The following is a 15,902-nucleotide window of genomic DNA, read 5'->3' on the forward strand; positions in this document are numbered from 1 at the left end:
AACTTGGTACTCTGACTCTGGCCTTCCTCCCTAGGGGTGGGTACCCCTTGTGCCTATCCTAGGAGCAGAAATGCCTGGCCGGGGAAGAGAATGATGCTGCCTTCAAAACTAAGGCAGAAAGGGGGAAATGGTCATTCTGACTGGCCAGTTTTGGTACAGTATGCCATAATCTCTGTGGTCCTAAGGTTGGGAATAACCTGTCTGAAGGGCTGTGTTCCCGAGCTTTCACCCACCACTGAAGGCCAAAGTCCTGTCATTCCTGATGGTTGACCCTTTAGATGTTGACATTCTCTAAAGCCTACAGGTGTGACTGACAACCTAGTTGTACTCAGATTAGATCTCCATATTAAACAATATGTACAGTTTAAACGCAAAGAACTTACCATAATTTCTGCTAAAGGAACAAATCCTATAACAACTCTGTTGTCCTGGCGAGTCTGAATTTCTTGAATGTTCCCTCTTCTTTGTGCCAAATCTGCCAGGACAGGGCTGAGGTAATCTCTAGTCACTGTGACCTCCAGACTCATCAGTGGCTCCAGCACCTGCTTGTCCGCTTTCTTTAGGGCCTGAAGGGATTTCATAAGTTGAACAAATTTCTATTCAAGTAAAAGGAAGTTACATTAAAAACTGAAAAGCTGAACTATTTCCTTTATTCTTGAGCCTAGGGCTCTGGTAACCTCACTTGTTTTTAATACCTGATTATATATAGTAGTGGTCACATGCTGGAGAGGGCAACAGTCAGGACAATAGGAACATTCTCTATAAACAAACCCTTTCTTGTCTAACACACAGTTACAATCTTAGACTTCAAAGGGCGCGAAAGGAAGCTGAAAATGTTTTCAAGGTGACTGTGGGAAAAGGTCAAAGTTAAGGGGAAGTGGGGCTGGACTCTAATCAAGAGCAGCGCTCCCAGAACTGCCCGCCATCCTTCTCAGTCTTCCGAACGTCACCCAATGCAGAGCTTCAAGCCAACAGCAGTCTCTGAGGGCTCCACCCCTGTCCCCCACTGGCCTGCTCCCCAGTGTGCCCCAAACTGAGCCCAGCAGTCTCTTATTTCTACAGATGGCACAGCAGTTTGCAGCTCACTTGCATACGCTCCTTTGACTTCCGCTTTTCCTCAGCAAACACCAGTATCTCCGTGCCTGCTGCTGCTGTCCTGATTCAGACCTGGGTACCTCCTGTCTGTCCTGGACTGCCTTTCCCATGCCGGCACTTCCGCGCTCTGCCTGTACTTCAGTCACTTGTTCAGACTCCTTACGACGGGGTCAAGTTTCCCCTACTGAGCTCCCTTTACTTTCCAACGCTAAGGTGGGCGCCCCCACACTGGGGGACAAGCGTGGGAGTCGTTAGCTCTGGTGGGGGACTGAAGTAAGAAGCAGACTCGAGGACATCTCCTCAGGTGACCACATGCTTGATACTCGAGAAGGAAGATGCTTGGCCCAACTCTGTTTCTCAATGGGACTGATCTGGCTTTTTAATGGAAGCAATCTTATTTGAACAAACTCAATAATTGGAATTGATAATTACATTTTCATTGTCATTTACATTAAAGCCCAGTGTCAAGCTAATCCCAGATCTGTCCATTTAAATCCACCATGCTTGCAGCTAATGGCTGTGTGTTTGCGAAAACCAGGATGTTTTAATAGCAATCTATGTGACCAGTAATTTCTAAAATCTTTCAAATGAAAGTTTGCTTTAAGAGGTCAAAGATTCCCTATGCAAGAACCAGTTTAAAGTTTTTAAAATTACATTTATCGGGGTGTGTAGCATGTGCTCAGGAGCACCACAGTGCGTATGTGGAGGGCAGCGGACAACTTCCAGGAGTCAGGTCTCCCTTCTACTATGCGGGTCCTGGGGATTAAACTAAGACCCGGACTTGGCAGCCATCTTGATGACCCCCTGGCGGCAAGATCCTAAGGTCAAACTCTGTCAGCACAGCCGCCTGCAGGGCCTGTGGTGCTACCCTCACTGCATTCCCTCAGAGCGCAAGCATGAAGACTGCTCTATACCTTCTGGATGCATCTTGAGATACAGGCATTAACCATAGTTGTCGAGGTACCAGGGTGAATCGTCAATGAGTGCAACTTTATTGCCACATCATGAACTGGGGAGCCAAGTAAAGGTCCTGAGTAAGGGGAAAGCAGAGTAACATGAACAATACAGCAACAGAATAATGCAACAAAACCACACCCGAAGTACAAAGAAACACACAACACTGAAACATCTCTAAAACATGGAAGAACCAGGAGGCTAGCAGTGGAACGCTGGGGAGAGGATGCTGCTACGTACAGGAAACCGGCTCAGACTAGAGGATGAGGAAAAAGGAGGATTAAGTAGTCAGGGGGAGAGTGCTCACTTGCTTCCCTTACCCTGGAGGCATGCACTGTGGACTGCATTTTCAATGGCCTCACGGGAGGCCTGCGCTAGGTCTTCACTGACACAGTCAGCATACTCAATCACGGCCATGCCAGCTGCTGCCTCCACTGGCCGGGCTTCCAGTTCTGCGCTCACAAAGTGCCGCTTGTCTCCTAAAGTCCTGTCCAGGGTATCTGAAAAAGAAACACGTAGAAATGCGTGAAAAATAAAGAGATGCAGACAATGCTAAACTTTTGGCCAAGAAATGAAGGGAGCCAAAGAAAGGTGCCAGGAGCAGACTGCCAAGGGATATAGGTTGCCCTCGCTGAAACTGCCTGCTCCTAAGTCTGAGTCCACTCAGTAAGTCTTTAAGAGTATCAAATAAATGGCCCAGTGCTGGTGGCACACGCCTTTAATCCCAGCACTTGGGAGGTAGAGGGAGGTGGATTTCTGTGAGTTCGAGGCCAGCCTGGGCTACCAAGTGAGTTCCAGAATAGCAAGGGCTACACAGAGAAACCCTGTCACACACATGGGCATGCGCACACTAGAATAAATGACCAGAGCTTGAAAAAAAGGGAACACTCTGATCATAAAACATTTAAAGAGTACAAAAAGCTGCTAATGAAAACTATAAAACAACTTCCTCTGCCAATTTTCAATTATTAAATTTCATATATTCTAGCCAGGCGGTGGTGGTGCACACCTTTAATCCCAGCACTCAGGAGGCAGAGGCAGGCAGATCTCTGTGAGTTCAAGGCCAGCCTTGGCTACAGAGTGAGTTCCAGGAAAGGCACCAAAACTAAACAGAGAACCCTGTCTTGAAAAACAAACAAACATACAAAAATTCATATATTCTTTCAGCAACATTTAATACTTCTTTCCCCCAAAACTTTCTTGGAATATAGATAAACAGTTTTCCTTGGTGTTTTGTTTTGTTTTTTTAATCTACTTTTTTTTTTCTTGAGACACTGTCTCACTATGTAGCTCTGACTGTCCTGGATCTCACTCTGTAGCCCAGGCTGGCCTTGAACTCACAGAGATCTGCCTGCCTCTGCCTCCGGAGTGCTGGGATTAAAGGCATGCGCCACCATGCTAGGCTCGACCTTGAGTGCTGGGGACTGAACCCAGAGGCCTTGCTCTACCACTGAGCTATGTCCACGTTCTTACAGCTCTTGTTACCAACAGCTGCTACCAGCACTCTACCAAAACAAAACTGCTCCGTCCGCGTGAGTAGCAATGTAATGCAGCGGCTCATATCCCAGGTTCCAAACTAGAAACTGTGCCTTTATGATTCCTTTTGAGCTCACTATTATGAAATATCCAAGAAAGAATACATAAGCTAAAAATAAAATAAACACGGAACCTGGAATTTCTAAAGAAGCAGAACTTGCCGGTACCTACTTTCTGGAGCACTAGTCATCCACAACCATTCCCAGGACTGTCTAGTGTTGTCTGCAGGCATCCCTGTGCACATGTGTTCACTTCTCCCACGACTGTCTAGTGTTGCCTGCACGCATCCCTGTGCACATCTGTTCACTTCTCCCACGACTGTCTAGTGTTGTCTGCAAGCATCCCTGTGCACATCTGTTCACTTCTCCCACGACTGTCTAGTGTCCTCCCCTGCACGCATCCCTTGCACAGCGCTCACTTCGGCCACATCCTTTTCTCCCGGGCTGTTCCCCTCCCAGCCATGCTCCACCTACCAGTAGGCACTTCACTCCCCCGATACTGGCCTCAGACACTTGTGAATTCACACCATGCCCAGCAGTGTGCAATTGCTGCCCTTCACCTTCTCCCTGGGGTTTAAGGACTCCATATTTGACATGAACATATTTTTCAAGCTGGCAAGTTGGTTCCTTTAATCTTGTGGCCTTTCTTTCCCTTTTTAAAGCATTTATCTTCTCTTTTGTATAGTACCTTACTATGAGACACCCTCGAGGCCTGAGTTGAAACACCTCTCTCTGGAGGCCTTCTGCTTCCTTCAGCTTCCTCAGGGTGCTACCTACTCATGAGTACCCACGTGAAATCCTTCTTAAAGTTTCTCGGGCCAAACGGGCTCTGTGAATTTCAGCTCACAAACCTGTATTAGAAGTTACAATTACGAGCTCTGGTACTTGCCCTCCGCCGCTGCTGCCTGCTTTTGTGGAGAAGTGGCCTCCAGTGCCGGGACTGAGAGGACAGTTGAGTCCCCCAGCTGATGGCTGCAGAGGTCACTTACCTTCCCAGATTCTTGGTTCCTCTTCCTTTAAAACTCCAGAGTTTCATGCTAACCAGCTCCGGCATTGATTTAAAGGAGAGTATTATTCATATTTACCTTGATTTTTATTGTTGCAGATGTACAATCCAGAAACAGCTCCTGTGTCGCTGCACTTATACTTGGCTAATTTTTCAAGGTTCACTGAAATGTGGTCACCCAGACTCAACAAATTCATTATCATAAGCATTTCTGGTCCATGCACAGTTCACTTTGGGGTGAATAGTGCTCACTGTTACTTTGCTTAAGGGAACCAAATACAGAAAACCCGAGCACTTACATCAGGACAGAAACATACAAACTGCACTTTCTCTAGAATGCTATCAGCACTCATTTTACAAAATACATATAATCCACTGACTTCAAATTCTCAGCCTCATTTCAGTGGTGAGTACAAAGTGGAACAAGCCGTCTACTTCGCTGCCTTATCCTGTCCCAGAGCCACTGGAAGACGCATTTGTCTGATGAGTAGGTAGTAACAGCTCTAGGCCTTCTATGTTTATCAAAAAAATTTTTTAAATTGACACAGTAAAACTGTGGGAGACACTAGAAACTGTGACCCCTTATTTACACAACTAAACACAGAACAAACCCAGAATGTCCAAATGTTTTATTTTTTACCTGTGGCACGAACTGAGTTTAAGATGGTCTCCCGGTATGCCACCTGCAGAGGCCCTAGATAGGTCTCTAGGCCATATTCCCTCTTGATTCGGTCATGGATAATCTCAATATGTAACTCCCCCATACCACACAGGACCGTCTGTTCATAAAAGGGAAAAAATAAAACAAAATACTATATACAGGGGGAAAATTTTTTAAATATTATAAAAAGCGAGTTCCAGGAAAGGCGCAAAACTACACAGAGAAACCCTGTCTCGAAAAACAAAAAACAAACAAAAAAAAAGTAATGATGTTCACGTATTTAAGTAATTTTCTATAATGACAACTGAATTTGTTTTGAAAACTTTCTGGGGACCCCTATAGGAAAACATTACTGACTTTTCTGGCTAGGATAATCAATCAATTGTAGTGTCCTTTTATGACAGTTTGATTACTGACTGGGTAAGTTAAGTGGCATCAAGATACCTACTCCCCATATCAAATTCTGGCCAATGCAACAGGAGTACAATCCACGTTCTGGATTATGCTTTTTATCTTCTTTCTTTGTATGCAGTTTGTTTATTATTTATTTGTTCTTCACTATTGTATGTGGGGTATGTGTTATGATATAGAGGAGAGGCATGTGTAGAGGTCAGAGAAGAACTTATTTGGATTCCAGGATCCAATCCAGGTCATGAGGCCTGTGTAGCCAGTGCCTTTACTCACTGAGGCTTCTTCTTGGCCCCAGTTTTTAATATTTCATGTGTATGGATATTTTGCCTGTATGTATATCTGTACCCGCTGGCATGCCTGGTGCCTGCTGAGCCAGAACAGAGCACTGGATTCCCTGGAACTGGAGTTACAGATGGTTGCAAATCACCATGGGGGCTGGGAACTGAATCCCCGTCCTCTAGAAGAGCAGCCAAGGGCCTTTAACCACTGAGCCATCTCTCCAGCCCCGGTTTGCTTTTTTGACAGGGTTTTACTTGTGTGCAGTCCAGGTTCACCTTACACTTGCAGCAATCCTATTCCCTCAGCCTCTCAAGGAGTGGAACCACCGGCATGAGCCACCAAAGACCTGGTAAAACCCTTTTTACCAAGGAAGGGGGGTATTTTTGAGCCAGGGTCTTGTTATATAGCCCTGGCTATCCTGGAACTCACTTTGTAGACCAGGCTGTCCTAGAACTCAGAGATCCACTTGCCTCTGCCTCTCAAGTGCTAGGATAAAGGGTATGCACCACTATATCCAGCTAAAATCCTTTTCTTAATGAAAAAGCAGACAACTGTTTGAAACTATGCTGAAGACAACGCCTTGAGAACGGGGTAAATAACTTCCCTCTAAAACCTCCCAACCACACAGACAGTTCCTAAATGTTGTAGGCAGTGACAACCCCTAGGCTAGTTTGAACATGCATATAACAGAGAAATTGGTTTCTATAAGCATCAGGTAAAAGACACAAGAATTGAACCTTATTTCAAAACTTCACAAAAGCCCATATTATAGAAATTCAAAATTGATGGTGAAATGTAATTATTTTAGAGAATTGAAGAGAATATTTAGAATGACAATATACATAAAGAGAAACTTAAATTATGAATCCGAGCTTTTTCTTTCAGGAGCATAGAGTAATCAATGTTATATACATGTCCTACTTCCTTCCTTCTCTCCCTCCTAGGCTGAGTAATAATATACGTACTTGTCCAGAGTCAGGATCAAGCCTCACTTTCAAACTGGGATCTTCACGTTGAAGGCGTTCCAAGGCATGATCCAAATCTGAGTGATTAAACAACACCTATTGTTATCTTCACTTCATTTCTAGTAAATTAACAATGAATCTGAAGTGGGGAGTATAGATTAACAAGCAGGTACACTGATTTAAAAAAGAAAATTTCAAAAAGCCATAAATGCAGAGACTAAAACAAGGTAAGACAAAACTCCAAAGAGGGGTGCTTAAGAGTGAGTGATGCGCAAGTGTCTCCACGGGGAGCTGGGTAAAGCGGCAGCCAGATGCCAGCCAAAGAAGAGAAGCGTTAGGTGAGAAGGAAGACGCCAGGCAGGGGAGCATGCTCTGTCTAATAGGCATGCCACAAGTTTGGCTTTGCACTGGGAAGCCATTGAAGGACTTAAAAAGGGCCAGTGACCTCATCTGCTTCTATTTTGTAAAGACAAATCTGGGAGCTGACTACACACCTACACACACACACACACACACACACACACACACACACACACACACACGCCTTCATAAACACTGGCTACAGTGATGAGCCAGCAAAGGGAAGATACAATTACATCTGACACTCTATGGTGAATTCTCAACTACAGGAGAAATGTGCTGTGTGGAGTAAGGCGACAATAAACTTAGCTGATAAATATGCTTGCCTTCTTTATAAAAGGTTTGCGGACTGAAAAGTGCAGCCGAAGAAAAGCGCTGACCCACAGATTAAAAAGCTAACCTTTATCAACTATTCATTCAAATTGTTCTCAGGCATATAAACCAGGCTTTCTAGAGCTGTGCTGTGTAATAGTAGACATTTTAAGTATCACTGGTCTGAATTAATAGGTACTATAAATGTAAAATGCACACCAGATTTCAAAGACTTAATATAAAAAAATAGTACATTAAAAAGATTTATGTGTATGACTACTTTGATTTCTTGTATGTCTGGGCACCATTCATGCTAATGTCCTTGGAGGCCAGAAGGTGCCAGATTCTCTGGAAATTGACTTACAGATGGTTGCTAGCCACCATGATCCAGCACTGGATGCTGGGAACCCAACCCAGTCCTCTACAAGAGCAGCTGGTACTCTTAACCACTGAGTAATCTCTCTTGATCTCATTAATACTTTTTATATTACTTTCTGCTGAAATTATAAGAAAAACTGTGTATCTCTTATCTGAAATATTTGAGATGAAAAATGTTCAAATTTCATGCATTTCAGATTGGGGATTTTGTTACATCTTTTCTTTTATGTGTTATGGATGAGTGCCTGCATGTATACATGCACCAGTAACTGGCTGGCACAGAGGAAACCAGAGAGCATCAGATCCTTGGAACTTGAGTTACTGGCAGCTGCGAGCAGCTATGTGTGTGCTGGGCACTGAGCTCAGGACCTCTGAAAGAGCAGGTGTTCTTAGCCACGGAGCCACTGCTCCAGCCCTGCCACATCTGCCTTTCATTCAACACTGTTCCTTCAGCAACTGGACAAGAAAAGACCCAGCTTCTTTCACTACTCAGGGCCTTCCATGTGCACTCCAGCCGGGTCGATGAAGAACTGCAGCCCCACCTGGCTAGAGATGTTCTTGCACACTACATCTTAGGAGATGTGGAGGGGAAATAAAGATCGCTCTTGTTCTCCCGTAATCTGTGAGTCCAACTTGTTCTTAAGGGGATTAAAGAAAACTATAAAGTTTGTCCTTAGGTGGTCTTCATAATCGAGAATTCATTCAGAGTCTTATAAAGCGTTGATGTTTGAGCTGAGACCTAAAGAGTTTTAAAGACAGACAAGTTCAGCGGAAACCATTACAGTGTAAGACAAGTTCAGGGGAAACCGTTACAATGTAAGCAAGGCTAGGTGAAAGAAGAGAAACCACAATGCAAAATGGCGAGCCATCTTCAGGGAATCAGAACTGGTTGATACTCTAGATGCAAGGAAGTGAATCGATTACAGTTCATGTCCTAACTAATCTAACACACTAGGAGGGCTGGGCAGGGTAGGGTCAATCGCCTGGACTCCCATAAAAAGCATTACAAGGCCAGTGGTGGTGGTGAACGCCTTTAGGCTGAGGCAGGTGGATCTCTGTGAGTTTGAGGCCAGCCTGATCTACAGAATGAGTTCCAGGGCTACACAGAGAAACGCTGTCTTGAAAAAAACAAAAACAAAAAAAACCAACACAACAAAGAAACAAAGAGACGCATTACAAGAATGAGAAGAATATGACAGTAGAAAGATGGCTAAGATACACATGGAGTTTGTAAAAATCAAAGCGACTCAGGTAAAACCCCAGACCAAACCACAAGAAATGCTGACCAGCAGGGGCAAGTAAAACGTAACTCTACCACACGGGACGTCTGCTGAGGACTCACCGTGACGACCTCCTACAGTACAGACACCAGTGGACTGACACACAGACACTGTTCGTACCTGGCTGCTTAGCCACTGACGGCGGTTCTATGGTGCAGAAGAAAACAGGTTCTGGAATCTCCACCCCAGCCAGCAGCAGACTCTCCGCTTCACTGCTTCTCCCGTGCTTCTTTTCTCCTCTTCCTGCTCGACGGGCCGCAGCTAAGGCGCTGGACTTGGAAGAGACAATGGTGTCTCCAGTGGCAGTCTGTAAGCAAACGGGACAGCTTCCTGGCTAGCATTCATCTTCCACCCAAAACCACAGACAAAACCACAGTGAAGCACATTCTTCTCATTCAACTAAAGAGAAATAAATTCACAAATCTTACAACTTTACACAAGCAAAGCTCATTTACCTTGTGTAAGAACTCTATCTAAAATGTCATTGTAATAAATTCTAACAAATAATATTTATATATATAACAAATAATCACATTTTTATATACATTATATATACATATACATACACACACACACACACATATATATATATATATACATATATATATATACACATACACACATACACATACCTACCCCACCATCGTGGCGAGGCAGGTTCAGTAAAACTTATGAAGTATTTTAACACAGTTAAGAATTTCTTTCTAAGCCGGGCGGTGGTGGCGCACGCCTTTAATCCCAGCACTCGGGAGGCAGAGGCAGGCGGATCTCTGTGAGTTCGAGGCTAGCCTGGGCTACCAAGTGAGTCCCAGGAAAGGCGCAAAGCTACACAGAGAACCCTGTCTCAAAAAACCAAAAAAAAAAAAAAAAAAAAGAATTTCTTTCTATTTTACAGGAAATCCTCCATGAACTCGAATATCCAACTAAGCAGAACACACACAGAGACACCAAGTAAAAGCTCCATGGGGATAAAGCAGTATTTTAAATCAACTTAAGATCCATTCATAAGTAGTATGGACTATCAAGGCTGTGCTGGTTTCCCTCAGTAGACTACTCTCCAAATGTCTGTAGTGTTCCTTCAAATATGCACAAGGAGCAGGTCCTGCCTTTAGAAAGACAGAAGACAAATTAATAATGCCAGGTTCAGCCAGGCATGGCAGCACACACCTTTAATCCCAGCACTCGGGAGGCAGAGGCAGGCAGATAACTGAGTTCGAGGCCAGCCTGGTCTATGGATAAAGTTCCAGGACAGTCATGGCTGCACAGAGAAATCCTTTCTCCAAAATACCCCAGGTAAAAAATTCAGACCATGAAAGTTTTCTCCTAAACATTTCTGAAACCTGCAGTTAATCATGAAGAGTTAAAAAGGTTAAAGCAACAATTTTTATCCCAATATGAGATATGCCAAAGTTTAATAGAAAACTACATTTGACTATCTGAATTAAAAGAAAGTCCTGAGTTTTAACCCACCCAAACCAGATGTGGCTCCAAGTAGATCCTTCCATTCACTCTATAAATATCTAGGCTGCGCCTGCTGTGTGCAAGCACTGATGAGCTGTAGACTGAGAACCAACTGGGAACAAAAGAAACCCAAACCCTGACCCTTAAAGAGCCCGATAGCAAAATAGTCTTTCATCATTACCTGATCAGTGGTAAGGTTAGATCAAACTTTCTGCCATGATCAATACGGGTAAACACTTATCAAGCATGGCGGTGGAGAGTTTGAGACCAGCCATGGCTGGAGAGCAAGTTCAAGGCAAGCCTGGGCAACTTAGTGACAGAGAAAGAGAGGACCCCCAACTCCCCCATATATAAATAGGCAAAGATTCCATGTGAATAAAATAGTATTTTAAATAAACTTGACTCATGTATTTCAACAAGTAGTAGACTTTACTTGGAGTTGAACTTCATTTGACTATAATCCACCCTGTCTGTGGGTTTCTCTTAATCTATTTTTCTTTCTAGCAAATGTATGACATTCAACCATATTGATGGGTATGCTATCATATTCATATAATAGACATTTAGGTGATTTGTGAATTTTTTGCTATTATAAACTATTTATAAATCACATTGACATGATTTGCTATGGAACCACGTGGTCACTCACTTGTTTAAGACCAACTGTCAGAGCGATGTTCCCGGCCGTCAGGGAAGGGATTTCTACGTGTTGGTCAGCAAATGGCAGGAGCAGACGACTCATTCTCTCCCTATAGAAAGAAACCGTGATTTAGATCTGTAAAGTACTTTTAAATCAATGAGTGCAGTTTTAGAAAACAACCCAAGCTCCCCTTACGTGCAGTTCCTGTTAATGTTGTGGATGGCCAACTGGGGTGTCAGCGTGCCCGAGTAAACGCGCAGGAAAACCAGGGGTCCTCGCTGTCTGTCATGCAGCACTTTAAATGCCAGTGCACACAAGTCACCCTTATACCACTGCCTGCAAGACAAAGGAGGTATTAGAGGCCCCCAGCCGTGTGCACAGGCCGTCCAGGCGCTCTCACAGACCTCATGCTTCTGTGGTAGAGCTAACCAGGCCCAGGAAGTAACGCCACTACAGCCCTCTCTTCCATCCCTGACAAAATACTTAATGGAGGTCTTTCCAATAAATCTTCAAAACTAAAATGAAAAATGATGGGTTCTCTTTCAAGTACTGCCATATTTGCAAACATCTTCACTGCACACACTCTCTCCTTGAAAAGCATATCTTCAAAGGTCACAAAACCAAGGAATCTACAGGATAAATGAACATTCTTTCTAAACATTGCTGACAGGCTCTCACTTCACTCCATGTCTAGCTATCAATACTATCAATCTCCAGTAGAAACTGGGACTTGTTTACAGAGATGGTATTCTTTAAGAAATGCAAAAGTTTGAGTTTTCCTGAAATTGACAGATTTTCTGCATAGGTGCATTTTTCTGAGCAAAGATAAATGGTATTTCCATCAGTCTCAACGAAGTCTATGACTCAGAGTAAATTAAGCACTTCTAACAATTTCTAGCGTTTCTCTAATCTCAGTCCTAGTTTGTCTGAATTTAACATTGAAGGTATAAATATGGAAACTTTCTACATGCCAGCACTGGTCCTTAGGCTTAATAAATAGTGACTCACTGGATTTTTCCAAGTCATAAGAGATGGCTTCTATCACCTACACTTCATTGATGCAGAGGTTAAGTAACCTGGATTCGCTGGGACAAGGCTACGTGGCATGAAGCCATGCCCACACCCACTTCACATGATGCCTTTCCAATTTAGAGATGTGAAAAACGATTACTGTCCTTGTTAACACAAAACCCATTTCTCTGCTCTTCTGCTTAACGCTTCTTCCGATGTTAGAGATCTACTACTCAAGTACAGAGCCAGCCAGCAGGAAGAAAATGACGACCTTTCTCTATAGCCACAGAATGGTTTACCACAGGAAAATCCTGAAATTTAGATGAATACAACCATATCTACTAAGAGTAACAACCTTAAACAAAAACAAAAACAAAAACCCATCGGAGATAGTAGAACCAACATACACAGGAAAAAAGCACCTTCGTAGCTCTACCTACAACTCTGACAGGTTTTAAAGGAGGGTCAAAACGCCTTTTTCTAGTGACAGTTGCTACGGCTCTATGTCATTACAGGGACAGTCTCCACCACTGTTCTGTGATGGCCCCTTGAAATGGCCGTGTGACTTCAGTGTATTTGGTCATACTTACAGAAACCCATACTCGCGCTCTTCCGGGGATGGCAAGTACATAGTAACGGCGTCCAGCAAGGGCTGAACGCCCTTGTTTTTCAAGGCACTCCCGCACAGCACGGGCACCGCGGCCTGAGCCAGAGTCACTCTGTGGATTGCAGTCTGTAGCTAAAGGCGGACACAGAAAATGAACACAGATCTGTGCACAGTACACAAGTCCCGGTCGGAATCTCTCAGGCAGAGGCTTTAGTTCAGTCTCAGTCCCTGAACGCCCGTATAAAACAGCACTCTTCCCCACCCCTCCATCATTCTGTACGGCCTTATTTATTTATTTTTGTTATTATATCATTAGTCACTACTCAGCATATTGGATGTCTGGTGTTGTCTCTTGTTCACTAGAATAAGTCTTTTATGAGCATTACAATGTGGCTTCTGAACACACAGCAAACTTCAGAAGATAGAAAAGTTTAAGGTATAATGGATGCCTGAAAATACTGAAAAGGGGTTGAATGCACTGGGGCTGATCTCTGCACCGTGGCCAGTTGTGGTTTTCTGCAGCCGTCTGTTCCTGCAAAGAGGAGCTTCTTTGCTGCGTGATGGGAGCCACACTTAACCTGTGGACATAAGGACGAGGTCTAGAATACAGTTAGGAAGTCTGCTGGCCTAGAAGTGGCGGTAGGTACTCCTTCTCTAGGAGTCATGACCTCACTAGCCCCAGGAGGTGTCTAGGTTTCCAGTACCAGGGATAACCACCCCTTACTGAGTGGGTCTCAGGCCCAATTAGAGAGCTACTGAAATGAGAAAATTAACTGCCCAACTCTATGTACAGAAAAATGATTCCGCTTCTAACTTAGTAGTGTATCTGGAAGCAGCATGCTGCTGGCATTAGGTACTTATATACATGAGCAGTGACTTCCTTTTTTTGTTTGTTTTTTTTTTTTTTGCTTTTTGTTTCTCAAGACAGGGCTTCTCTGTGTAGCCCTGGCTATCCTGGAACTTGCTCTCACAAAGATTTGCCAGCATCTGCCTCCCAAGTGCTGGGATTAAAAGGTGTGCACCACTGCTGCCCAGCATAAGCCACCATTTTTAATAGTGTAAAAAGTTAACACACACATACGCTGTGGAATATTCCTTTATACTGTGTGAATATATGTCACTGTGATTGGTTTAATAAAGAGGCTGACTGGCCAACAGCTGAACAGAACAAGGTTAGGCAGGAAAGCCAGACTAGGAGAATGCTGGAAGAAAGGCGGAGCCTGGAGTCTCTAGCAACATGCAGAATGAGTGAAACATACAAAATGGGATAGAGGTAAAAGCCAAGAGCCTCAGGGCAGCACACAGATTAATAGAAATGGGTTTAGTTGTAAGAGCTAGTTAGTAACAAGCCTGAGCTATTGGCTGAGCATTTGTAATTAACATTAAGCCCTTTTCGGGTTATTTTTGAGCCAGCCATTGGGACAGGAAAACTCCGCTTACACACATATACACACACTCCAAAGACAGAAAAACGAAACCATATTCACTTAGTAAAATTTTGTCTAAATGAGTGAATAACAAATTACCTTTTCAGCTGGCACCAAATCAAAATTTTCACTAAATTCTCCTAAAACCAAGTCAGCAAATTCATCATCCAAATCTGCAACCTGTAAAGAAAGACAAACTTGCATAGCTTGTATTTAGTTTCATCCTTAGCTATTAACTTTACAAGTATGCACCAGTGAGATCTTTCAAGGCCACTACATACCCTGCATGTGACACACAGGCCAAACAACTCTTCATACATTTTGAAAACACAGTCTGATTTTTGTTTTGTCTTGTTTTTGTTTTCCAAAGAAAAGAAAACTGGAAATTGAAAGCGTGTGGTGAATTTCCTAAAGTCACAATCAGAGCTGGACTCGATCACAGGTTATCTACTCAGTGCCGCAAGAAGAGATAAAATGCCTAATGCATAACAAATGATATTCATACAAAGGACTGATAGTTTGAGGATAAATTAGGGTACTTTCTGTTCATAACATGTATCAACCTGTACTCCTGTAATATTATAAATGTATAATGATGACAAGATTTCCCATGATTCCCAAACTGAAAGACCTAATCTGATTACCGTACTGACTGAAGTAAGACATTTCACTTGCTGGTTGCTGGCATCACTTCAATAACACAAATGTAATTACCTAGTTTGTGCTTCTCATAACCATCTGCCTCAAAGACAGAAATAATACAGCTGACAGCAAACTAATAAAACAGGCTGGGCAGAGCGGCACACACCTGCAATGCCAGCATTTCGGGGCTGAGGCAGGTGGATTGCAAGTTTCAGGACAATCTGGGCTAGAAAGGGAGACACTGTCACAAACCCCAAAAATAAATCATGATCATAATCCTAAAACAGTTTCAATTGTGGGTGATAGTACAAAGGAGAAAAACATTCAAAAAACATACTGTAAGCACAGTAGACACAGAGAGATAAGCCTAACTGGCCTGGAAAGCAGTGACGTTAAACATGAGGTTAAGGCCAGCTTCTGCAACTGGACTCTAGAAACGTCCTACAGTCCAGCCTGTGCAGACTTCACTCAGGTTTCATCACATCTGTTGGTAACTCATGGACTAGTTAATACTAGTGCCTTCCTGTGGGGAGCCACACCAACCCAACTTTCCCAGAGACCCTGACGAAAGGACAAAGGGAACTTAGTTCTGTGTCCTTGTCCACAGGTGGACTTGGCAAGGCCAGTCTGATGCTAAAGTCAGCGCCTCAGAGGAGTCAAGGTTGCAGCTTCTGGGGACCTGACTCTTCCCCCTGGGCTGTGGTTATCAGTCCTAAGGCAGCTGTGCCTGAGGTACCCTGTGTTCTCTTTGCCAACATTGTCTGACTTAGCTCTCTGCTGACATTGCCCATTTTTCACCCTGCACATAGCATATAAAATGCTGTACTTCTTAATAAACTTGTGTAGCATAAGACAAAATTTGTGCAAGACCTCCCAAG

The 15,902-nt window shown here is 43.6% G+C and overlaps 1 protein-coding gene across 2 annotated transcripts in view; it reads right to left on the reverse strand.

The window, feature by feature from the left end:
* Nucleotides 1-15,902, reverse strand: part of Gfm2 (GTP dependent ribosome recycling factor mitochondrial 2) — a 37,431-nt gene that overhangs the window by 856 nt on the left and 20,673 nt on the right. For both annotated transcript variants that reach the window (XM_028871691.2, XM_028871692.2), the window contains 10 exons: nt 14,482-14,562; nt 12,939-13,087; nt 11,533-11,673; nt 11,347-11,446; nt 9,357-9,543; nt 6,907-6,983; nt 5,231-5,369; nt 2,370-2,549; nt 2,010-2,125; nt 384-566 (listed from right to left, as the gene is read on the reverse strand). In XM_028871691.2, coding sequence (XP_028727524.1) covers nt 384-566; nt 2,010-2,125; nt 2,370-2,549; nt 5,231-5,369; nt 6,907-6,983; nt 9,357-9,543; nt 11,347-11,446; nt 11,533-11,673; nt 12,939-13,087; nt 14,482-14,562 — 1,353 coding nt within the window. The remainder of the gene's footprint in view (nt 1-383; nt 567-2,009; nt 2,126-2,369; nt 2,550-5,230; nt 5,370-6,906; nt 6,984-9,356; nt 9,544-11,346; nt 11,447-11,532; nt 11,674-12,938; nt 13,088-14,481; nt 14,563-15,902) is intronic.

The sequence above is a fragment of the Peromyscus leucopus genome, chromosome 11 (assembly GCF_004664715.2).
Source record: "Peromyscus leucopus breed LL Stock chromosome 11, UCI_PerLeu_2.1, whole genome shotgun sequence".
In the NCBI taxonomy this organism is placed as follows: Eukaryota; Metazoa; Chordata; class Mammalia; order Rodentia; family Cricetidae; genus Peromyscus; species Peromyscus leucopus.